A 27027-nucleotide genomic window follows, 5' to 3' on the forward strand; every position below is an offset into this window, starting at 1 on the left:
CAGCATTTCCAGGAACAATGATTAGATTTGGAAGTTTTAGTCCCACTTTCCTGCTTGGGGACAATGAAACAGAACGGAACATGCAGCTGCATCTTTTGGATAATGAATACAATCTACAGATTCTGTTTTCTTACTCCTAGCCAACTTTAATCACTAATGGTCTCTGTCTTTCTTCTGTGGGCATTTGACTTTTTAACTCCAGACACTGAATGAAGAGCCACAGAGATCAAGTTCAGACCCTGACCTCTCAGTTACAAAAATAAAATACTACTACTAATAAAAGCAACACAGCAACAACACAGCAACAACAATAATGGTTGCTAACATTTAGTGAGCATCACAAGCCGGGTATTCTACCTGGCAATGAATAAGCATTGTCAGATGGAATCTTCCAAACCACCCAGGACCTAGAAAATAGTCTTAGCCTCACTTTATGAATGAGGAGACCAAGATTCCAAGGGGTGACACTGGGAATCAGCAGAAAGTTCCGTCCCCAGGTCTGACGATCACCAGAGTCCTTGCTGCCATTTCTCCACGACAAAGCCGCAACCATCCACGTTTGTCCTGACCTGGATTTAGACCCCGGCCGGGATTCAAAGCGGGAGCCTGGGCAAGTGACATAACCCTCTGGGTTTTGCTCTTCCACTAGCCATGAACTTTAGAAATAAGAGCTGACATTTCCTCCAGGGACACATGCGGGCACATGATATGATGCAGGTAAAACGGTAAACTTCTCAGACATTTTTGCAAATGGAAAATGATCTCATCTGAGTAGGTGGATAATGGCTGGCAGAAGGCTGACAGCCCTGGAGTAGGGAAGCAGGAGAGATTTTAACCATTTAAGGAAAACAAAGGCATTGTGGCTTCTGCTGGCACCCAGCCTTGAGCAACAGGAACCCTCACTAGGGAGAGAATGTCTCAGTGGAACTAACGAAAATGTGACTCCCCAAAGGGTGCTTGTAGCTTTGAGCCAGTTAACTGAAAGGATGCAAATGAATGGAGGGTTTAAGAATCAGTTGTTGTGGGCCCAGCACTCTGCCAGGCCAGGGAACAGCAAGCTTTTTCTGTAAAGATCCAGAAAGTAAATAACTTAGGCTTTGCAGGCCATCTGTAAACAAATGAGCATGGTGGTGTTCCAATAAAACTTTATTTGCAAAGCCAGGCCGAGCGCCCACCTGCCATTGTTTGCCAACCCGTGAGCTAGGCAACAGGAAGGCAGAGCAGAGGCTCAGTCAGAGACAGAGACGTTGCACCTGCTCTTCACCATCATCAAGCACCGTAACAGGGACAATACAAGATGGTGCCTATTGGATTCATCTCCCTGTGTAGCCCCAACCCACTGAGGTAGACAGCTGGACAGTGACAGTGACTTAAGCTACAGGCCCTCCGTGGCTCCAGTCCCAGACTAGCCCCAGATTGCTGAGGACAGTGAGTCTCTGCCTTTCTCCCAGTAAATGGTTCCTCCCAGCAACTATGCAGGCTGGAGAGCAGAACAGGTGAGGTGACATGTCTTTCAACCACATGATATATGAGTAGTACCCTGGAAGTTGCCGCACAAGGACGCTTAGATTTATACACTTAGACAAAACTGAATGACTTTCCTCTCCTTGAGTCAAAGAAGTTGACTCCTTCCAGGTGCCACCCTGGCACCCCCTCGCACTAAGCCACCCTCTTGTGCTTGAACTGCTCATTCTTTATGTACCAGGCAAACACAAAGACGAGGGGTGGCTTCTGCCTTAAGCCAGATTGTTTGGAGCCCATGCAATCCTTCCTTCATATGATAATCTTGAGGTCAGTTGTTTTTCTTCCCACTATGTGACCAACATTATTCAAAGAAGCAAAAATTTACTTCCTGTTTTGTCTGCTAACCTAATCCCTCACTGTTCTTATGCTTTTGTTCTCATTTGACTGTTTTCCTTTATAGTATTAGGTCTGCTCATTTCTACACTATCTTTTGTACTTTACTATACTAACTTATGTTTTATTGTCATTTTTATTCTTCATTGTTTTACTTTACAAGGGAAATGGTGAAGAATACAAGAGTGGGTACACTGTTAGGAAATGGCCTTGGCCCAGAATCGGAAAGCCAGAGCTTCAGACCTAGTCCGCTCTTGCAGTCTATGGAACCCTGGGCCAATGAGTGAATATCTTCAGTTGCTTTACCTACAAAATAAAGTATGCCAATCCCAGAGAGACTTTTCAAGTGTTAAGTATGAAGATTCTTCTTACAACTCAATAATAAAAAGACATATAAGCTGATTTTAAAAATGGGCACTTGATCTGAATAGACATTTCACCAAAGAAGTTATACAAGTGGCCAATAAGCGTGTGCAAAGATACTCAACATCATCAGCCATCCAGGATGGCTAATCCAGTCAAACCACAATGAGATACCGCTTCACACCACTAGGACGACTATAATCAAAAAGTTAGAAAATAACAAGTGCTGATGAGGATGCAGAGAAATTAGAACCTTCATACACTACTGGTAGGAACGTAAAATGGTATAGATGCTTTGGAAAATAGTCTGACAGTACTTTGAAAACATAGAGTTAGCATATGACCCAGCAATTCCACTCCTAGGTGTATACCCAAGAGAAATTAAAACATATGTCCACACAAACACTTGTATATGAATAGCAGTATTTATAGCAGCATTATTCATAAGCAGTATTTACAAACAATGTTATTCATAAAGAAGTAAAAACAATACAAGTGGCCACCAACCGATGAATGTATAAACAAAAGGTGGTACAGTCATACAACGGTATATTACTTGACAATAAAAAGAAATGAAGTACTGATTCGCGCTACATGATATATGAACCTTGAAAATGTGTGATTTGGAGTTGCAGCAACATGTCCCACCCCAACCTTCACAAACAGATTAGGGAAGAAAACTATAAGGTGAGATTTCTCTCTAATTTCGCCCCAAATCAAGAGAGAAGTAGCCTGAAAACATGATTTGGGAGACTTGGGAAAGCCCCAGAAAAACCCTGGAGAGTAGAATCCCAGGACTTCTGCCCAGCCAAGAGTAGGAAGCACTATGAGAGGTGCTTGGCAGGAAAGATTGATAGAACTTGGTGGACAAGGTCTATCGATTCAAGGATGAAATTCAAGAATGAGCTGGAGGCGTATCAAGTTTTCTGACCTGGATTGTTCAGAACGGGGGTGCCAAGAGTAAGGATGGGCAGAAGAGGGGCCATTGAATGGAAAAAGGGGATGCATTCTATTTTCAGATGTTTGAAGTTTGAGCAACTTACCCCTTGAATTTAAATGTCTGAATTAAACTAACCCAGAACCTCCCAAGTAGTAAGCCTTTTAGCAGTGAGGGGACTGTATGTAAAACGTTAATTGAATATGAAAAACTGATGACACCTGTAAATTCAGATTTTTTTTTAAATCACTTTTTTTCCCCCAACCACTCTGAAATCAACCAGCTCCATAACTCTTTAAAATTTTCAAATTTCAAAATTACATATTGTAGAGCCACAGTCTGAGTCATCTTGCACTTAAAAAATAACCATGACAAGTATATCAGAGAATTAAAAAAACTGAATGTGTAACTTCACCGATAGAAAGGGCAAAAATCCAATTCTTACAACTTATTTAAAGACTATTTAACTCTTCAAGAAGATTTATGATAGGTAACTTTCAAGACAATTGTTTTCTATATCTAGATGATATTATAGAATCCACAGCCATCAGAAATCAAGTCAATTCACAGCTAAACTTAAAAGTGCAAATACCAATGCTTTGTGGAAGTGTATGACCAGTTTTCTGGAAGCTACTGAGTGACTCTGGAACTGAACTTTTAATTAAAGGGAAGGTGGGAGATTCAACCATCAGATGGGTTCAACTATGGGCTCCCTAATGAAACTCACTGCCCCAAGTGTAGGGAATATTTCCTTTTCAAAAGACCCCATTCTCTCTTTGCATATTCTGTGTCTTTGCAGACACTGTGTCTCTGACACTTGCTCTAAGAGAATAACTAAACAGTCGAATGCTCTCAGATGGAGAGAAGTGGGTCTTGAGTGGACACAGTGAGCCTCAAGGATGTGAACACAATCCCGTGACTGTGTCTCTGTGTGTGTGTATATAAACACATGTGTATATGTGTCTGTGTGTACACAACTTGCACAAAATTGGTTTTACTAATTTCCTAGACTTTGAGAACTAATTTCCTGGATTCTTCTCTCTACCTCAAGTTGGGTATTATTAACCTGGGACTTAAAAAGAAATCTCAATAATCCCAATATTAAATGCAAATCTTTAAGGTATTTATGTAAATATTGAAATTTTTTTCTTAGCTGAGAACCTCCCAGGTTTCAGCAGCATTCTCAAAGGGGTCTCTTACCCAACTGGATCAAGAACCACAGCATGTGGGACCCCTAAAAATTAAAGACATTGAAAGTGTATTTAGTGAATCTGCATTAGATGGAGAGAGAGCCAGTGCTTTTTCGGATTGGTTCCTGGAAGTCCCAGTCGCTCAGTGGTGGGGTCACAGCTATGTCTCCATTGCCTGAATGGTTTCCCCTCCCTATTATTCTCATAACCAACTAATTATTCTATTATTTCTAACCATAAAATAAAATTCCAAGAGTTTTAGAATCAGACTTAGTCTCTCCTTTCGAAAAAGACTATTGTTGTCACTTTGAAAACTGTAAATAGCATTCAAGATGACATTCAATTTTAAGTTTGTGCCAACATTTAGTGGAAATGTCTAAGTTTTGAAATAGTAGGGAGCTCACATTCCATCTGGTGTGTTTTCATTTTGTCTCCCCTTCTCAGTGAACTTTAAAAGTCAACTGCAGTATCAATATCCTTTCTGCTATGCTAATGTGACCTCCAGGCAGAAATCAAAGGGAAGGAGTCCTCAGGGCAAGTGGTTCTTTCTCAGTTGAACTTGTTAGTGTCATGGAATCACAAAGTATCAGAGCTGAAATTATGCTTAGCGGTGACCTAGATGAGATGAATGCCTCTCAGTTTGAGGATAGGAAAACTGAGCCCCAGACAAAGGGAACTGACCAGGGTCTCATGAGCCATGGAGCCAGGACATGAGCCTCTACAGGAAGGAAGGAAGGTGGTCATTTCCTTCCCTGAACTTGGCTGGCTCTCTATCACAGCACACTGCCCGGGGTACTTAGGGGTTCCTACTCTCTCCATAGTTACTGTTGTTCATTTCTCATCCATATGAGGCAAGTTAATATTTCAAAGTGATCACTGATGTGTCTTTTCCCTCTTGACCCTCTCCTGGCTGACTGGAAGTGTCTCTACTGGGTAGCAGGAGTCTCCTGCCCTCACCAACTTGTCTTCTAAGTGCTGAGGGCACTGCCCCAGTGTGAGAGAGAAATAATTCAGGCAGGAATAAGGAGGCAGAATAGCTCTACCTGCCCGTCCCCAGACTTGAAAAAAAAGAGTTTCAGACGGGAGAAGGAACAGAGTTAAGAGAGAGAAAGCCAGAAAGACAGAGAGCGAGCACACTAGGGCAATGCAATCCAGCCCCTTTTCTCCCCCCAAAGCCCAGGCTGAATCCTGAGGTTTGCTGATACGTTAGTTTTATATTTGCTGCTGTAACACATTTCCACAAACTTGGTGGCTTAAAACAACACAAATTTATTATCTAATAGTTCTGGAGGCCAGAAGTCTGAAACGAGTCTCAACCAGCTAAAATTCAGGTGTCAGCAGGTCTGTGTTCCTTTCTGGAGACTCCAGCGGAAAATCTGTTTTCTTGCCTTTTTCAGCTTCTAGAGGCTGCCCGCATTCCTTGGTTCATGGCCCACTTCTATCTTCAAGGCCAACAATAACCAGTAGATTCTTTCTAATGCTGTATCACTCTTGATACCAACTTTTTTCCTTCCGTCTTCCACATATAAGCACCCTGTGATTATACTAGGCCCACTGGATAATCTGGGAAGATCTTCCTATCTTCAAGTCAGCTGATGAGGGCCTATTTTTAAGGTATCCTTTCCCCTGCCTCGCAGAGCAGGAAGTCAGGGAAAATGTTATCCTGAAGAATATTTTTTCCTAAGAAGTCAGAGAGTGGAAGCCCCAAAAAGGCCATTTCTCTGGGTATTTCAAACTAACTCGTAGGTCAAACGTGACTATCTCCCACAAGGTCCTTTCCAAAACTAAAGTCAATGTCTTTCTGTTCACCACTGGTCTCTGCCAGTGAGTAAAAAGGAACATAAAACATCTGCTTTTAAAAAAATGACTCCATGTTTTCTTTACATTACAGAATTATTGTCCATTCATTATATAAAGTTTGGGAAATGCCAAAGAGTATGAAGACAGAAACATGAGTGATCTATGATTCCATTATCCAGCCACAATCCCTTTTAATTACTAGGTACACATGCTTCCGTCCTGTTCTTGGTTTATATGCCACTCTTTTCCTCAATATTATATTCCAATCTTTTATGTCATTAAAAATATTTTAAAACACTCATTCATATATATGCATATATACCATTAAAATATACTCTTCTGTTATTTGTCATATAAATTATTTCCCAGGTAAAGACTTTTCTAATTAAATAGATAAGTTACTCAAGTTTTATAGGCCCATGCTCTAAGATAATACAGACAACGACTATGATACAGACAACAACATTTTGAGCCCAGAAGGGGAGAAAATAGAAATAGCTATTAGTCTCTTGGTAGGGTGTTGACACATTTCCAAAATATGAAGGTGCATGTGTACTGTTCCATCTTGGATTGGCCTATCTTAAAGAGCTGATGGGACCCTCACAGGCCATTTAGAAAACTAATTTCAAGTAGACTCCAGAGATGGGTACAAGGTCTAGAGCCAGCCTTTGTGATTTGACTCTAGAGTTACCAGCAAAGTCTCACTATACCTCTAGACTAAGGCCTGATACTTCAGCTTTAAAATCCCACTCTATTCCCATCAGGCTTTGCTAGTTTGAAAAATACTTTGTCATCTCAGGAAATGTAGCCATGTGAACTACTGTTCTTAGAATGAAGGTACAGGCTCTTCTTGTGCTTTGTTTTTCCTCAGTTCTAGTGAGCAATGATTGACATACATCATTGTAGAGAGGAGGTTTAGACAGGAAGGAAGGCAGGACCCAAAATAAGGAGGGGGTGTGCAACTGATAAAGGAAAGCCATGGAGCTGAAGAATGGGAAAGCGGGGCTCTGAATTCAGAGCGCTGGGGCTTCAGCAGAACGAATATCTCTTGAGAACCTACTCCATTAGACAGTGGGATTTATTGGGTGTGAGGAGGTAGGAAGGACAAAGGTAGACACCTCTGGGAGTTCACAGAGGCAGCAGAGTGAAAGAGAACTCAGACTCTGGAAACAGAAAGCTGAATATGAATCCCAGGTCTGTTTCTTACTCTTTCTGTGACCTCAGAAAAGTTACTAGGTCTTCACGCGCCTCAGTTTGCTTAGTATCTGTTGGAGGTAAACATAACTCCCTGCTCCCTCTTGTATTTCACTGGATGCATTAATTCAGCAGCATGTAATGTCATAATCACACCACATTCTTCCACTCCACTGGATGGTATAACCAACTGATGACATCTAACCTCTTTTAAAAAGTACCAATAGATGAAACCCCTTCAAGCTCCCCATGCTCTTGATTTTGAGATGAGTTCTGAAAGAAGAAACTGTTCTAGCGCCCCAAGGAAGGGAGGTAAATGGCAGACACACCATGTGGATGGAAAATGGTTTAAGAAGACAAGTCAGATTGCTTATTTCATGTCATTTCAGGTTGCTAAAAAATATTCAGCCTCCGTTCGTTTTCACATCAACTTGCTAGGGAACTGTGGACCGAAACCACCCACCTTGACCACGCCCGCTTGCCTGAGTTGTCTCACAACAGGAGGTCCCGATAAGGAACATGGTGCTGCCTCCAAAAAGGAGAATGCGGGAGGAGGCCGAAAGAGGTCATCTAGGAGATGACCAATCTCCTAGAGTCTTTCGCATTGGAATCCATCTTGGCTGAGAGAGGCGTGCACCACCAGGAAGGACCCTGAGTCAGACTATGGTCCAAGCAAGATGATTGGCCAGACACACCCGGAAACTAACCCCGTTCCCATAAAACCTGAGACTGTGAGCCATGTAGCAGAACAGTTCTCCTGGGTTCCCTTACCCTGCTGCTCTCCATCCGAGAGCCCCTTACCAATAAAGTCCCTTGCTCTGTCAGCACATGTATCTCCTCAGACAATTCATTTCCGAATGTTAGAGAAGAGCCCACTCTCGGGCGCTAGAAGGGGTCCCCCTTCCTGCAACAAACTGACATGGCCAAGATTATTGGAGAAGCCAACTGGAAGGTCATACATGGATTTGACCCAAATGTGCAAATTCCCCTTCAATAACTGAAGAGTTTTCTAAGAACAAAAATTCTTTCAAAGGAAAAAGAATGTGCTGGAACAAGGCTTCACTGCAGTGCAAAGGGTATATTCTATGAGTTCCTTAGTTACTGCTAATGTAAGAAGGATTTCCAACAGGTACTGGTGCAGCTGGCCTAGAAGATATTTATGGTCCATTGAGAGTTGTAAGCAAGGACTGTTTCTTTTTGAGGGGGGAGAAAAAAAAAGACAGCAATTTCCTTTTAAATATTTCAGTGTGCTATCATGACATGAATACACTACAAGACATGCAAAAGTATTTAAATGGTTCCAGTGCACAAAACCAGCTCAGAAAGGATGACCTTGGGAGTTGTAGAAGCTTGGCTAGAGTGTGTTGATGACTTCCTTGTATTAAAAAAAAAAAAAAAAATACACACACACAAAACTATAAAAAGGAGTTATAATAAAGTACCCAGCTGGGGGCTGAGGGGTTAGATCCTAAAAGCAGAGAAAACATCTAACTCTGGAAGATGCCAATTTCCTACATTTTAAGTCTTACATACTTGATTAGCAGTCGTGTGTCCAGGGTTAGTGGAAATCTAGGATGTAAGGGGGGGGTGTGTGTGCGTGTGTGTGTGTGTGTGTGTGTGTAGTGTGTGTGTGTGTGTGTGTGTGTGTGTAGTGTGTGTGTAAATGTCTCTAAGGTTGAACAGAGCTCTGGAAACTGTTCAAAGTTTAGCACTGGAAGGCAGAGTCTCTAAGAAAATCACTTATCTCATTATCCTTGAGTTTTCCATAAAAGGGAAGATAATATTTTCCTCAGACCAAAGGCTTTGTAGTCAAACAGACTTTAGTATAAACAAGCTTTGCCACAAGCTGCTTAAAAGGTTAGGCAAACACTTACCCTCTGTGAGGTTTAGCTTCAAGATAATGGTCTTAATGATACTTATCCAGTAAGGTTTATGAAGAATAAAGTAATGTACGCACAGCACCCTGCATAGAGTCCAGCCCATTGTGGACTCTCATTAAATAACAGTAATGAGTTTATTCTATTTTTCATTAGTCCTCTCCCTAGGAACAAAGATTAAGAACTAGAATTGTTTATTGTTGTTAATCTGTTGTCTGTTACTGTCAGCCTAATGCGATTAGATTTTTTTCTCCCCATTTAAATATGGAAAACATGAAAGACATTGAGATTTCAATAGCAAATTCAACATGAAAGAACTTGTAATAAATGACTGTATTGACCCAATGCATAGAATTTAGAGCTATACAGGGATAGGAGCCTTTTCTAGATTTCTTTTTTATTAGAGAGAAAATCAGGCATCTCTCAACTTGCTCCTCTAAATCAGGAGGTCATAAAAATCTCTAAAAAGAACTGCTTGCCATGAAGCTAAAGCAATTTCAAAGACTTAGAATAAGATTCTAAGTCAGAATTTCTTCTTCTGGAAGAGATTTCCTCATTGTGTTTGAATGTCTGGATAGTGTGGGTTGCATACTTGGGGCAGCTCAGAAGTTTAATGTGCTCACAAATTATTGAGCTGCTATGTCTGTGAAGGCTTCTCACTCACAGGCATGCATGATAACAGTCACAAGCGATGACACTGAACCCGTATGATCTCCCCTTAATGTGTTCTTTGGATTTGGAAAATCTCCTGAGTCTTCAGAGAAGGTGGTCTCTGGCCAGTCAGACTCCTCACCCGCTCCCACCAACTCCTCAGAACGCTTCTGACACACCCTCAGGATGATGATGATGATAACGTTAATAATTACACAAATGATAAAAGCTAGTATTTGCTGAGCATTAACTGTCCACCTGGAATTGTTTTAGTAATAACACTTAATTATCACAGCGGCCTCATCACAGTCCGCATCATACAGATGAGGGAACTGAGATACAGAAAAAGTTCGGCAACTTGTACAAAAACACAGAGCTGAGAACGAACACCAAGTCTGGAGTCAGAGCCCCAGACTCAACCCCTAGACGATACTGAGTCAAAAGGACATTTAATGTGTTTCTTTTCAAAAGTGGAACAAGAAAGTTCAGCCACCTGAGTAATGCGTGATTGGGCCACCCATAGAAAAGTTATAATCTTCAGAAACAGTGATTGACATGGTGGCTTATCTGTCCTCCAAAATTCATGGATTATTTTAGGAGCATCCCTGGTGAAATTAGTAGCAAAAAGATTTTTTTAAAAAGGTAAACTCTGTGTAGAGGGATCTATCTGGTCATCTTTGAGGTCATTTCATCTTTAAGACTTCAACAAAGTCTTGACCAGGGATGACGGAACCTGACCTAATTGTTTAATGACATAATTCCTATGTTATGATTTTCAGGACCTGGAAAAATAAATTATTGTCCTTTGGATTTGGAGGGCCAGGGTGAAAAAATTGAGAGGTTTTACATCAAATTACACTTTATGAAAACTAATGAAGCTAACTGGATTGAATAAATTCTAGAACCGCACCACCCAATCTGGCAGACACTAACCACATGTAGCTAGTCTGAGTTGAGATCTGCTGGAAAAGTAAAATACACATGGGATTTCAAGAACTTATACAAAAAGAGGATATAAATATCTCACTAATAATGGCTTATATTAGTTACATGTTGAAATGATAAGATTTGGGTTATACTAAGTTAAAAATTATATCATTAAAGTTAATTTCACCTATTTCTTTTCACTCGTTTTAATGTGGCTACTAAAACATTTTTAATTATGTATGTAACTCACATTCTACGTCTATTGGGCAGTGCTGCTTTAGAACACAACGTGCAAAGTACGGACGGGGGACGTTGATCATAGATAGATGTAACCTGACGGTGACAAAAGAACACCCACATTGTGGGCGCCCAAGCTGGGACTCCAAGCGCCAGGCTCTGTTTCCAGGGCTCTATGTACGTTCTGTGAAGCAGGCAACTCAGAGGCCTATTGTTCATCTCTGCTGGAATACGACACATGATAGTTTCAAAGAATGAGCCCTGCTCCAAGCTAAGGGGTAACAGGATATATTTATAAAGGTTATTTGAAATGAGTTTATCTTTCTTTGTCTAATGAATGGCAGATGATAATTGAAAAGCAAAAGCATTTTCAAATGCTTTGGGGCTTTAAAATTGTATTAATTTTTATCTTCACTTCCCCCCTAATTCTTGCTTATTTAGCTTTTCTTCTTTAAGAGAGAGATCAAGTCAAATGTTTGGGGGCTTTTCTCTTTGAGGCTATTAAAATTTATTGATATAAATGTGTCAATGCTTCATCCATATCTTTTTTATTCTTGCTGTATTTATCCATTTCTGCTCATAACATATTCCTCCTGTAAATTTTTTTCTATCCCTATTCCCCACACTCTCAATTCTCTAAGTAAAATTGATCTGGAAACATTTGTTATACAAAATCTTGATAGTTTGCTTTAGTGGGTCATAGGCTAAACAGTTATCAAAACATTCTGGACACTCTTCTTAAGTAACTCTTCATTGATAGCTATGCCAAGAACCATGATTATAAACCTAACCAAGACTTTAAAAAATACACAAATGGCACAGTCTTCAAGTCTTGATATTAACTGAGGTTTGACACAATTAATAGTGTCTGAGAACAGAATTGTGTGAAACGGGCAGAAAGACAGAAAGATACCCCAGCAACAAGGATTCCTTGGAGCAGGTATTGTCCACCTTAACTAGCAAGCATCTTATAGATTTCTGCTGGAATATGTCTGTTTGGTGAGACAATTCACTGATGAAGGCACACAACAATGCCTTATTTAGAAAATAATGAGGGTGGACCACACAGAACAGTTTGATGGAGTGGTTTTACTTGGTACCATGGATAGACTGATATGCAGTTAATTTTTTCTTGCTTATTTCCCACTAATATGTAGTTGAGCATACTCAGATGAGAGAGAAGAGCAGCTGTGAGAAAACACCCAGGAGTCAGACAATGTTTATAATTACTTCACCCAGGGTGTCAGTTCTCTGGAAGCTGACTCCAGGAAAAACCATAGAGGTGGCATCCTTTGCCTTGAGGCCCATTCTGTAGATACCTGTCCTCTCATCAGCAGCTACTCTTCTGCCTTCTTTCATTCTTTATTTCCTCTTAAGTGTCCATTGACTTCATGATATTCTCGGGAGGGCCCCAGCCCACCATCACCACCATAATAGCTTTCCATGCTCCTCAACATTCCACATGTGTAGATGCCATCAAATATGACTAATCTGAATTACATCCTCCCTGAATTCTTACCTCTACTAGGAAAAATGGGTGGGAATAACTTTTAACCAGATAAAGGCTACTCTGCTAATTTTGTTTCCCTTTTCCAAAGGACATAGAGATTTAACTGAGTAATAATCTGACATAAGTAAGGGAAAATCAGATGTCTACCAAGTTCTTTTATCATTAAAATAGGTACCAAAAGAGCACCTGGAGATCCACTCAGAGAGAATTTGAGGTCACAGATCATTAAATTATCACACTATATATTTATTTGCTGGTTATATCACATCCAGCTTCTTTGAGTTAAAAGTTCTCACGGGGCTTCCCTGGTGGCGCAGTGGTTGAGAGTCCGCCTGCCGATGCAGGGGACACGGGTTCGTGCCCCGGTCCGGGAAGATCCCACATGCCGTGGAGCGGCTGCGCCCGTGGGCCATGGCTGCTGAGCCTACGCGTCCGGAGCCTGTGCTCCGCAACGGGAGAGTCCACAACAGTGAGAGGCCCACGTACCACACACAGAAAAAAACGTTCTCACGAGTTGAAGAAGAACCAAAGGCATCCTTAACAAGAGATAACAAAGTTTACAATCCGAAATTCTCAAACACTGTAAAACGCATCCCTCAGTCTGAGGGCATCATTGAAATAAAGCTAATTAACTGTCTCAGTGAAACATTCCTTCCCTTTTGGAGAGTCAACTGGGGACCCATGGACTTTGAGCCCATTGTCAAATGGTGTGTGAAAGAGATCCAAGTTCAACAATAAATATTATCAGCAATATAATCGTTTTCTCCAGCCCTCAGGGCCAAATGACCTGCATTTTAGAGAACTGATTTTGTCCACGCATTCTATTTAGCCAAGCAATTGTTTCCCATGATATGCTTGAACCCACAGTTGCTCTGTCTATGAAATTCATGGTTGAGTTTTTCCAATTGCTGATTGCTAGTCCCACTGGCCTGAATAATAGTCACTTTCTTCGTCCGTAATGGGTTTTATATACAGTGCACAGTCACAACCATTCAATGTCACCCATAAACATTCAATGAATTGTCCAATACAGTTATGAGAGTTGCTTACTTGGGACACAGCTAGGGCAAGCCTTACTGTGTTAATGAGATGATATACCACGACATTAGGCAAGGGGTGTTTCCATCCCCCGCATTAGCTGTACATGCTTCTTATCTAAGGACCCACTTATGTTATTATCATAATCTTCATCAACTTGTCAAGATAATGAAGGGTCCACTGAGTTCAGACAAGGCCTCATGTAATTCATGGAAATTTAAATAACACAGATATAGAAAGGGTTTAGGAGCACCATATAAATGAGATCTGCATGGAGAACCGTAAAGAAAGGGCTTTACAAGAGATTCTGTCTTGGAAAGGATGGAGTTTGAACTTGGTTTTGAGGGAGAGAAGAGAGACTAATACTCTGAAATGAGGAAGATAAATTATCCAACAAAATGCATAAAGACACATTCAGGACAGAGAGCTGGAGGAAGAGCAGATGAAGGTGAACTCAAAAGTGATAATCAAAGTTGGAAAGAAAGGAAGGGAAACTCTTGTGCCTGTTTTCAGCAAATCCCACATCTGTATTTGTTACAGACACGCAAGTTTGGGTTTCAGGGGAGGCAAGTTTCTTATCAGCTTTGACATATGCCTACCAGACTTGCTTAGCAGTCAGACAATGTTTATAATTACTTCACCAAGCCCTTCTGATGTGCCACAATTTGCAGCCATCTGTACACTGATTTCTGACCAACAGACTTCATTCCATCAATGCTCCATTAAAATAACCTCAGATGGCTGATATCACCATGTCAGAATCTCATCCAGTGTAGCTATGAGTTAATAAATTGACCTTCTGAAAAGCAAGATATTCGCTCCTTTTAAATTATGTAAGGACTAGTAGGGAATTTCAAGTTCCTCTATTTCAACACCCTGTTCTTTCAGGTATCCATTCACTGAACAACTATTTATTTACCTGTTCTACACCAGATTAGGTCCCTGTTCTCATGGCTTTACAGTGTAGTTGGGGATGCAGGCACTGAATAATACACTAATAAGTTATTTCAAGTGTGGTAAATGTTATGAAGGAAATAAACATGGAAATACGATAGCCTTCTCCTGGAGGGGGATAGGGGATTAGCTGTCTTAGATGAGGTGGGGAGGATCAGTAAAAAGGACTCTTTGAGGAGGTAATATTTGGACTGAGATTTGGAAGAAGATATGAAGGGGAAGAGAAGATGGAAGAAGGTACAGTCAAAGAAAACAACATGTGCAAAGTCCCTGCGGTGGGAAAGAGAATTTGACAAAAGCAAGTGGTGAGAAGGAATGAGGCTGAGAGGAGCTGGGAAGGTGGGCGGACCCACTACTGCGGTCAAAGAACTCACCCAGGACCACAGCATTGTAAATGAGGAAGTAAGGAGGTGAAATGGATGTTACAGATGAGTGGCATACAGACTGGACGGAGGATACTGGGGACTAGTAATATTTGAGTGGTAGAGAGAAGAGGAGTAACCCATGAAACGCCTTCAAAGGCCAGGCTGGTATCATAAACAAGTGAGGCAAGCCGGGTAAGAGACAGGGAGTGGTAGTGACCTCGAGAATGAGTGACACGCCTAATAGCATCCAGACTCATTAAAAAAATATGTTGCAGGCAAAATAAAGCATGCCATTAAAAAATTCTTCACAAGCAAAATAAAACACATATGAGGAGGCAAACAAAGCCCACGGAACATCAATAGGCAACGCCGAGCTGGGGGAAAAGCAGGAAAGAGGCTGGGAATGAGAAAACTCATTAGAGTGAGCTCATGTAAGTCAAGGAAGAGTTATATCTTATATTTCCATGAACTGAACAGGAAAGGATATATTTTATTAGGCAGTAACCCGAATGCTGTAACACTAACAACAACAACAAAAACCCTACACTATTTGTTACAGAACTTTTGTAACTTAAAAATGGAGGTAACCATCAAATGGTCAGATATGTAAAGACAGGAATCACAGAGCCATGTGGCCCATCCAAGAACTGGATGGACAAGTCCTCCTGAAGAATCATGGTCATTCATTCTGTGCTTGCACAGGTCCAGGGATGGGAAGCCCCCTCCCTCACGAGGCACTCTAAGTATTCAGAAATTTCTATAAATTTGACCTGTTGTTATGTGGAACTGATACCTGACTCCTTGATGCCTAACGGTTCCAGATCTGCTCTCTGGAGCCACATAGAACAGCTTTAATACCTTTTCTACCTGCCAGCCCTTCAGATACTTAGAAAGAGTGACACGGTCACAGCCTTCCCTCTACAAGCCTTCCCTTCTTCCGACAACACATCCTCACCTTCAACGACTCCCCAAGGTAACAGCTTCCAGGCTCTGTCATCCTAATCACCTTTCTGTGAACCTTCTCCGATTTGTCACCATCCCTCTTAAAACAGTGCCCAGGGAGAATACAGCATTCCTAGCCAATTTATCATCTAGAGCTTCTCCAGGCATCATTTTCTATTTCTGCAGCAGTAGGAATACAATTCCATTCTACGGAGTTCAGTCTCCTGCTGTCCCTGCTCCCACTGCCCACCCTCCCAGGCAGTATGTTTGTTGTATTTCATGGAGAGATGCATAATCGGGGGTGAGTACTCCCATCAGTATAAAGAATGCTGCCCCTCATTACTCCATCATTTCTGGTTAAGGTCACTCAGTCTAATGTCCATTACATCTTGTACCAATAACGCCTGTGCAATGCCTCATGTTTCTCGTGCTGCTTCCTAGGCGTTATCTTATTATGCGTTCAAACTGGAGACGTATTTTTGCACAAAGAGTAAGATGAATCTCAGAGTGAGCAGTTGAAGACAGAGGGAAAATTGGAAATCTGACCCTTGAAAAGAGCGCTGGATGGGGGCATCCAACGACCTGGCTTCAAATCCAGGTTTTCCATTTACTCACCGTTGCTGGTTTCTTAAAAACAAAACTAGTAACGGTAATAAGAACAGAAACAGTTAATTATTAATAAATGCTGGTACATACTTTACCAGCACGTACCACACTGGTACATACTTTAATAAATAAAGTATGTACCCATCCCTGTGATAAGCGTTTCATGTCCAGTATGTCACACATTACATGCAACCACCTTTTGAAGTGTATGTATTATATATTATCTACATTTTAAAGAAAAGGGGATTAAAACACAGGGTTTACATGACTTTTCCAACATCACACAATCCCAGTAGGCGGCACTGGGATTTGAACCTAATTCTGCCTGTCTCTGAAGTTCAACGTCTTCAAGTCTCGTACCACAATCTCCCTTAGTGGGGACTTACGACTCAGCAATTAATGGGGAAAAAGAAAACTCTTTTAGCAATTACTTCTCCTGAGAAGCTTCTCCTAATGGGTAGGAGACAGGGACATGTGTTGCTTCACCTGCGAGGCTGGAGACACTGGGAGAATGCACACGAGAGAGCAAAAGAGTGTGGAGGAGAGAAAGGCCACACACCAACCTCAGCCTTGGACATCATGTCTCAAACTGGGCTGAAATGTAGCCCTGCAGCTTCTGTCACAAGCACATTTGGAATATAAACAAGATTTCAAGGGGACAGTTCAGCCTAAGAAAACAGTGTTTTCACCTCTCCAACCAAGCACTCCAGAGCCCCACTGCTATCAGATCAGCTCTTACACATGGGGAACACAGGTGCCCTCTCCTTGCTGAAATAAATATTTAAACTAAAATTTTCTTCTGATATGTTACACCAGCATATCCATGAAAGGGTCTATGCTCCACACAGCATAGACAGACATCTGAAGGTTTTCATGCAGACATCTGAAGGTCCTAGCAGCAGATCACCTGCTTCTTGCTGCTCATCTTTATAGTGGTTTCACACTTATATCTTTGAATGGAAGTAATAAGTTAACTGCTAAATGCTTATGACACAGGGGTTACACTCATCCTTCAAACCAACCTAGTTTCTGCTGACCATAACTCAAAGTTCCACTCTGAATAAATGCTGTTAGGAGAGGCAAGCCGAGTTCCAAAGTGGTTTTAAAATTAAATGTAGTATTCAACTAAAAAAAGAAAAAAACATATACCAATCTGCTTGATTTCCACTGGTGGCACTCTAGATTATCTCCTACAGAACCTCTGGGCTGTGTCTCCATGAAAATGTTTAGTGCCTTGGTAAATGACAGGACGGAAATCACAAAGACACTTGGTTTCTGCCACATTACATTTGAAAAAGAAAATCATTATAATTCATTTGTCTTCAGTTTCTGCAATGGCCATTCTTGGCTCCTTGGCCTCTACTGCCACTTCCCAAGTCTTATTGGGTAGAATCCCATTTAAGACCATATACGCAGGGTTCCTGGTTCATTAGGTTGATTTCCTCACACTTCCAGCCCCGATAATCAAACAATAAGATCAGAGAGAGCAGACCTACCTCATCGTAGATGCTGTCATTCCTGCGAAAGTCTCCAGCCTTCCTTGGGAGAACGTGGATGTGAACATGCTGAAAAAGTACAAGGAAGAAAGAATAAAATGGGATTATCTCCCCATATATTTCTAGACTTGATAATGACGCTTCCATGAAGTCCAGTTACTCCATATTGGCTCCTGCTGGATTATTTTTCAGAGGAAGATGATGGTCACCTTCAGTAACTATATCTGAAATCTGCAGAGAATAGAGGCTCAAAACAAGAGAGGGGGCTTCCCTGGTGGCACAGTGGTTGGGGGTCCGCCTGCCGATGCATGGGACTCGGGTTCATGCCCCGGTCCGGGAAGATCCCACGTACCGTGGAGCGGCTGGGCCCGTGAGCCAGGGCCGCTGAGCCTGCGCGTCCGGGGCCTGTGCTCCGCAGCGGGAGAGGCCCCAACAGTGAGAGGCCCGCGCACCAAAAAGAAAAAAAAAAACAAGAGAGGACAGTGTGGTGGCATATATGAGAGTGTGAGTGCCAGTGTTTTAGGGGCTCTGTGGAATTACCCATAGTTGTCAATCTTGGTTGTATTTAGCCAGTGCTTTGAAATGACAGCATGTCTTAAAAGGTTACCATAGGAACTCTGAAACTGACAAGAAAGAAGGATTGGCTAACAGGGAAAGGCATAAGTAAAGAAGCAGAGGAGCGAAAGTAGAAAGGAGTATGGAGCAAGTTACAGAACAGGGGCTTCAAATAATAATCATATAATAGTAACATCGATAGTTCTCACTTATTAAGTGTTGAGTTACTATGATAAGAAAGCTTTTAGCTCGTTTAATGGTCTGAATAATCCCCTGAGGCAAGTTCTACTATGATCTCCATTTTACAGATGAGGAAATCTATGCTCAGAGAGGTCAAAGCCCCAGAGGAAGTGGTAGAGTCAGCACAGGAAGCCAGCCCATCTGGCTCTTACCGCCACATTCTTTGTCAGCACATAACGCCGATTCTGTGAAGTTAATCTTTTAAACAGTCCGTTTCTCTAGTCTTCTAAAGTGCCCAGGTAATATACATAGCAATGCTATTATGCAGAGATCATGAGTCAAGGCACACAGCATATCTAATTCAATACCCTTCAAGGCGAAACTGCCATTTAAAAGTTTTATTTCCAAGGAGCCTCTATTGTACCTCAGCCCAAGTTAAACCTCACTCCTGCCCTTGAGCTATGTTCACAAACCAGGGGGAGGAATGTGAAAAGGAAAAGCCTAAATGTGGACAGGCAGACAAAGAATCAAACCTAGTCTCCGATCACACCCACCCCTTCTTGATTACAGTGATCAGGCTGCAAGTCTCCAAGCCTCCAAAGGGCCTCGGGAGAATGTGAGATAAGTGTCCCCGTGGCTTTGCTGCGTGAGGAGGGGAAAATGATATGCTATTAAGGCAGAGGCAGGGAACAAGGCGTTCCAAGGTGAATAAAGCAGAGAGGAGCTTCACAGCAGCCCCTGAGCACATGGTCCCCAAAGAGTGACATGTTCTTCCCAGAATATTCTCCAGTTAATGATGAAGCCAGTCATGGATCCCTCAGCAACTGGGACGAGTGCATGCCTAAGTCACAGACTATGTGAGCAGCGGGAGACAAGGAGAAAAAACAAACAGGGAAAAATACATCACACACTACCCATGGAAACAAATTCTTAGAAGGAAGCAGTGCGGGATAAGCCCAGGCTGAAAGTGACTGATGCACGTGGGCTAGTTGACTTAATAGCAAGACGGCAAGACTGTCACAGTACATGGAAATAGCCCACCCTTAAAAGAAGGCGTACTCAATCTTTACTTCCCAAACCTGCAGCTACCCTTTCCCCCTCTTTCTTCCCTCTTTTCCTCCTTCTTTCTTCCCTTCCTCCCTCCCTCCTTTCCTTCCTTTCTTCCTTATATCTATCCATCCATCCATCCGTCCACCCACCCACCATCTCCCTTGGACCTTTCAATAATCAGGTATTCCAGACCAGTGTTCTCCAGCCAAACTGCCTAATGCAAATCCTGGGCCTGCCACTTACTAGCTCTTTGCTCTTGCCTCACAGGCCTGTATCTCAGTTTCCTCATCCACAAGGGGGGTTGCAACCGTTTCGACCTCACAGAGCTGTTAAGAGGATCAAATCTGCTAACCACGTCCCTAGCGTGCTGCTTAGTACATACTGAATACTTAATACATAAAACTGCAGCAGTATTACTCTTACTTTTTATTTATGTTTATTTATTTATTTTTTAATCAGCAGAGAGAGATCACATTCAGGGCTTGGTTCCCACACCAGCAGGGAAGATACTTAAGAAGCTCCTTGAATGGGACATGGTTAAAGTTACTCTGTTGCTAAAGCTTATTTCTGTTGCTTTGACTAGTGGTCCTCAAATCTGAGCAGGCACCCGGGGCTTGGTGGAGCACAGATCGCCAGGCCCCTAGAATTCACATTTCTTACAAACTCCCAGTGATATCAATGTTGCTGGTCCAGGGCCAGACTTAGACAACCGCAACCATGGTTCACAGGATCCATCTGGTTCCTGACCTCCTCTCCTGAAAATGTGCTAATGTAAGCACCAAGGTCACTCACTGTTTTGCCTGCCCTGTTACATTATGGGAGAGCTATTACTGAATGCTTCCTCGACTTGCCGTTCTCTGGTCACCCTCTGTGCCTTGTCCTTACGAATATGTCTGTTCTTGTCCACTAATGACATACAGGTGGCTGTGAACTTACATTAGGGAAACCTCCTGGGTCCAGGCCCATCCCACACCTCTTTTTCTTTACCTTGCTCTCCTGGGTTAGTGTTCAGGGCTATTTCTATAGGCTCTGTTACCACCCAGTCCTGGAATTGCCACCCTTGATCATTGGTAACCACTTTAAATTCACTGTGACACTGATGACAGCAAACAGCTCACTGTATAGGTGATTTTCCCCAAGGGCATAGCTCTCAACACAGCCTGAGAGCTTGACTTAAATTCTTAAGTGACAGACTGATCACAAGATCCTGACAAAGCACTCAACTTCTCAGAAAAGGGAAATCACCATAAAGCCTGCTCAAAACCTCGCTGTTGTGAAGGAATACCATTGTCATGGCCTTCCAATAGAATGGCATTCTGATAAAACCCCCATGAACAGCACATACGGAGATAATTCGACATAATTCGTTCTTCATATTGAACTTTGGTGATCACAATTGACTTTTCTAAGCGCTATCAAAACCTCTGATTAAATTTTACAGTATAGCTGCTTGAGTGGGAAGAGCATTTTTTTTTTTTCCTTCTTCTTTTGCAGTACGCGGGCCTCTCACTGCTGTGGCCTCTCCCGTTGCGGAGCACAGGCTCCGGACGCGCAGGCTCAGTGGCCGTGGCTCACGGGCCCAGCCGCTCCGCGGCACGTGGGATCTTCCCGGACCGGGGCACGAACCCGTATCCCCTGCATCGGCAGGCGGACTCTCAACCACTGCTCCACCAGGGAAGCCCGGGAAGAGTATTTTTAAAAATCCATGATGCACTGCATACCGAAAAAGTTTTCATGGTCAACTAAAATTCCACAATGCTCACTAGCATAGTGTCAGAGAAGACCCACTCAAAAGACACATCGTTAAATGTGTTTAATTAGCAATCCAGAAACTTATTTAATTATGGAGAGCGCCACTCTTGATTCATATAACATCTGTTTACATTTTTCTAACATTTATAATTATTCATGCAAAAATATTTAGAACCAAGTTCTAGTCTAGAAACCGGGGATATAGTAACGAATAAGACAAAGTCCCTGCCTCCATAGAGCTACAATGCAAAGGGTGATACAGAAAATAAGCAAGAAAATAAATACACAATTTAGTTTCAGGTGGATATAAGTGTCCTGCAAAAAAAACCTAGTGGGCAGAGCTAAAAATTCAGAACTGGGACACTTCAACATTTGAATTTTGGGAAGAGAAGAAGTAGGACTCAGATGAAGGATACAGCAAAGAAGGAGGCAAATCAAGAGAGGGTAAGCTCTCAAACTGATGGAAGAAGGAATTCCAAGGAGTGTATCATCAACAGTCAGCACTGTTGAAAGCTTGCGTTAGCTTCCATGAAACTGGGAGAATAAAACTTAACTAAAAAGCACATGACAAGATGCTCAACATCATCATTCATTCGTAAAATGAAAATGAAGACCACATTGAGATGTCACTTAGCAGTCAATAGAATGGCAATATTAAAAAAAGAAAATAACAAGTGTGGATGAGACTGTGGAGAATTAGAACATTCACAGGCTGTTGGTGAAAATGTAAAATGATGCCACTGTTTTGGAAAATAGTTCTGCACTTCCTCAAAAAGTTAAACGTAGAGTTACCATATGATTCAGGATTCTACTCCTAAGTACGTACCCAAAAGATCTGAAAACAGGTCCACACAAAAACTTGTATATGAATATTTATAGCAGTATTATACATAATAGCCAAACAGGGAAAACAACCCACATGCCCATCAAGTAGCGAATGTATAAGAAACATGTGGTATAGCCAGACAATGGAATATGATTTGGCCATAAAAAGGAATGAAGTACTGTTAAGTGAAAGAATTATGCTAAGTGAGTTATGCTAAGTGAAAGAAGCCAGACACAGAAGGCCAGATATATCATTCTGTTTATATGAAATGCCCAGTATGGGCCAATTCATAGAGATAGAAAGTAAATTAGCAGTGGCCAAGGGGAATGGGGAGTGGTTGCTAATGGACATGACATTTCTTTTGGGGATGATGAATTTATTCTAAAATTACATAGTCATGATGGTTGCCCAACTTTGTGAATATACTAGAAAAACATGAAACTGTATACTTTAAAGAGAGTGAATTTTATGGTATGTGAATTATGTTTCCATAAAACTGATATTAAAAAAGAAAACTGAAGCGGATTTTTTTTTTTCCTGGAGAGGATTTAAGAGAGAGTAGAAGGTGAAGAAAAGGAGATAAATAAGCACAGATAACTTTTCCAAGGAAAAGAAGTTTCACAAAGAAATCCATGGCAGTAGTTGCAGAGGAGGGAGAAAATCACTTGTGAGGAAATACGGGCTTAAGTTTCCTGAGTCTACTAGTTTCTACAATTATTATTATTACCCTTAGTAGTAGTCATTGTTGTTAATACTTAATGAAAGATCACTACATACCAGTCCCTGGGTTGATTTACATCATTATTTCAATTAACCCTTACAATACTGCCTAGAGGTTGTTAATAAATACATCACCATTTCCAAGAGACAAAATAGACCAAAGAGGTTAAACAACGTGGCCAAGCTCCTGAAGGCGTGACCAGCAGGCGAAATCTGAACCTGACTCTGCCATCAGACACTGGAGCATTTGCTCTTCACCACCAAGTGACACCATCTCTCAGGAGGCCACCCTGCCTCTCCAGATTCCAAATATAAGGTCACCTCTTCGCCATGGCCTCTTGATGCCTCTGCCAGCTCCATGATTTCTCAGTAATGTCTTTGATCACATCTGCAAGTGCTTTCGGACTTGCACCCCTCAGGGGATGGAACCTGCCTTTGCCCAGAGGTCTCAATTCACTTAAAGCAAGGATGTTATCTCCTAAGTCCCATTTCCACCTTACGTCTTCCTAGTTCAAAGTCATGCCAGATATAAATATAGATTAACCAAGCTGTTCAATGTCAAGTCTTTTTTCCCCCCTAATCTATTAATTGTATGTAGTTTGCACCAAGCAGTAGATCCACCCTTTCCTGGCTCATCTGCTTGAGTAAATTTTAGCTTTTAAAGCCCTTTCCGTTATCTCTTTCTCCAAATGTAGGGTCTCTCTCAGTGTTAATACCTTAACAGCACTTTTATAGGTCCCGCCTCTTTTGCACGATCTGTGTGTCTCCTTCCATCCTTTTGAACACATCTACTTTACCCCATACTCACCTGAGGATGGTCAGTATAGTCACACTGATGTGTTTTGTCGTTATCAGAACATATTCTGATTTGTCTATAAAGGATAAAATCATGGCGGGGAAAGGGCAGGGAAGACTAGAGATAGAGAGCTACCCTGCTCCATAACTAGGGTCCAGCAACCTCCATCAGTTGCCCCAGTATGAATCCCTCTCCCTCAGATTAATGAGTAATCACAGAAGGCAAGTCTGATTCTGAAGGAAAACAAAAACACTGCTTTGGGAGGCAGACAGTGGACCCTCCAGTACGTCCATCTCCTAATCCCAGGGCTGGTGAATGTTAGGTTGTATGGCAACGAAAAATTACAGTTGCAGAAGGATTAGCCTTGTTACCAGCTGACCTTAAAACAGGGAGAGTATGAATGACCCTGAATTATCCACCTGCACCCAATGTAATCACAAGGGTCCTTAAAAGTGGAAGAAGGTGAACATAGCCAAAATTTAAACTTTGTGCTTCAAAGGATACAGTCAAGAAAGTGAAAAGGTAACCCGCGGAATGGGAGAAAAATTATTTTGCAAATCATCCATCTGATAAGGGACTTGTATCTAAGACATATAAAGAACTACTATAACTCAGTAATAAAAAGACAAAAAAAACAACTAAGAAAATGGGCAGGGGTTGAATAGGCATTTCTCCCAAGAAGATGTGTAAATGGCCAATAAGCAGAGGAATGGAGTTAGAAGGCCATTCCTTCAAAACAACTTCATGAGAGTCTGCCTCCCTCCCTCCCTCCCTCCCTCCCCTCTTTGTTTTCCCCCCTTACAGGCAGATGAGAATACTTAAAACCAGCAGAAATCAGATCCCAGCATGAAACATATTACTAGTGAGGGGCCGTATAATTTATTGTCCAAAGGGGAATTTGGGGAGTGAAACGAGGCATTGTTCATCACTACACTGGCCTGTTTATAACTATAGATGGGCCCCGACTTACGATGGTTCTACTTAAAATTTTCTAACTTTACGATGGTGCAAATGTAATAAGTAGAAACCATACTTTGAATTTTGAATTTTGATCTGTTCCCAGGCTCATGGCGATATGTGGGTCCGTACTCTCTCGTGATGCTGGGCGGTGGCAGCCACTACAGCTCCCGGTCAGCCACTGGATCACAAGGGTAAACAACAAATACACTGACAACCGTCTGTACCTAGACAACCGTTCTGTTTTGCACTTTCAGTATAGTATTCAGTAAGGTCCATGAGCTATTCAACACTTTAGTATAAAATAGGCTTTGTGTTAAGATGATTTTTCCCAACTGTAGGTGAATGTAAGTGTTCCCAGCACGTTTAAGGCAGGCTGCTAAGCTATGATGTTCTATAGGTTACGTATATTAAATGTATTTTCACCTTAATGATATCTTCAATTTACGATGGGTTTACTGGGATGTCACCCTGTTGTAAGTGGACGAAGATACATAAACATCTAAACCCAGACCGTTTCAAATAAACCAGGGCATACGCTCACCCAGATATTAATTATTTAATTGGGAAGGATGACAGCCTAACTAAATTGGGATTTGACATCCCCTCAACCTGGCTTAGAATCCCAGATCTGCCACTTTGACCAGTTTGGTGACCTTGGACAATTTACCTACTCTCCGTAAGCCTCCGTTTCCTCATCTGCTGCAATGGACACCGTAACATCTCCTATGTCTCAGTGTTTTGGTGAGAATGTGATGATGCATACAGAGCCTTATGCACAGTTAGTGGCACACAGTGCTCTCACGTACATGGTAGCAAATGTTTTATCATTGATAATGCCTTAAAAATGGGTAGATGAATGATGTGAAAGTACTATAAAGGTGTAAGTAAAGTTTTTTTACCTTATGAGAAAGAAATGACTAAATGGTGTGTCCGTGTTTTCTCTATAGAAAAGAAGTGGACTAAATTTGGGGGATTCTTCAAATAACAGATGAAACAGCCCCCATCTCTTTAGATGCTAAGACTGCATCACTCCTATTGTTCAAATGACAGCCTCAGAGTAGTGGGTGATGCGTTTATTGCCACATCGTTGTTACTGACAGGGAGGAAGAAAACTTTCCTCTACTCTTCTAGGTTCTTCTGGCTGCTCTAAGAATTAAACTGACATAAGACAGATTAACAGGAGAAAATCAAATTTAATATTGTACGTATGGGAACCGAATATATATGAGAGGTACAGAGACAGAAAACTAAAATGAGGTACATACGCTGTCCTGAGCTAAGGAATGGGATAGGGGACTGGGGCTTCCAAGGACAGGAGGGTCATTCACAGGATGGTGAGGAGAAGAGCAAAGTTTGGTAATTAGATGTCTGCCCTGCCATATAGACGGGGAAATTTAGATAAAATTTATCTTTGGTAATAACTCTTTTTCTGGGAAAAATCCCCAGTTGAAATTCTTCTAGGTAGTTAAGGGAGGGTAAGTAGTTTCTCTTGAGCCCACAGGGTCTCCATTGCCTTTAGCTCAACAGAATCCACGTGCCAAAGCGCACATCTTGGGGAGGCCTGTTCTGAACGCTTACATTACCTAGATTATATACTTAAGCCTCTAGTACAAAAGAAGTCCGGGACTTCTTTTTGAGACAGTAAATGGTTCTATTTGATGAAAAGAGGATGTTCTGCCCTTCAGAAGTCAGGGAGAGGTAGGAGGCAGACACCAAAAATCTACAGTAATTGGAGAGTTACAATCTACTGGAGGAAGCCAAAGAAGTGAAAAACTAGAGGCAAGATAAGGGGAAGGGAGACTGTGTTAATGCCTCATGCCCAGACGTTTCTCTCCACATGGCAGTAACTCTACCACCATTCTTCCCTTTAATTCACTCACTAAAGGAAAATGGAAGAAGCCACTTGAAATGTAATTGTCTCTTGATGTTCTCGTTTGAGTCTACTACACAAACAGTAGGGAGATTTCTCATTTTGTTCTGTTTACTGTAGTAGGGTTAAAAAAATAAATTAAAAAAATAGAGGAGGAGCAGTTCTCCCAGCACCTACTTTCTTATTGGTAGTGATTTCCTTGCCCCCAAAAGCGAGTGGTTTTTAAACGAAGTGGGTACATTCTCACAAGCAACGTGGCCGTCTTATAAACATATCGTTAAAACAGGAGAGGTGATGGAACTATGACAGTAGCTCCCATTTCCTTCTCAGGGTGAGTGGCCTATATGCTATTCATCTTTTATTTTTCTTCTCAT

The 27027-nt window shown here is 41.8% G+C and overlaps 1 protein-coding gene across 27 annotated transcripts in view; it reads right to left on the reverse strand.

The window, feature by feature from the left end:
* The window catches only part of FHIT (fragile histidine triad diadenosine triphosphatase), a 1444513-nt gene that overhangs the window by 158634 nt on the left and 1258852 nt on the right, over positions 1-27027 (reverse strand). For 26 of the 27 annotated variants that reach the window (XM_060022809.1, XM_060022803.1, XM_060022817.1 and 23 more), the window contains one exon: positions 17945-18013. The exons of the other annotated variant lie outside the window; for it this stretch is intronic. In XM_060022809.1, the coding sequence (XP_059878792.1) occupies positions 17945-18013 (69 nt within the window). The remainder of the gene's footprint in view (positions 1-17944; positions 18014-27027) is intronic. 27 annotated transcript variants of the gene reach the window in all.

The sequence above is a fragment of the Delphinus delphis genome, chromosome 10 (assembly GCF_949987515.2).
Source record: "Delphinus delphis chromosome 10, mDelDel1.2, whole genome shotgun sequence".
Lineage (NCBI taxonomy): Eukaryota > Metazoa > Chordata > Mammalia > Artiodactyla > Delphinidae > Delphinus > Delphinus delphis.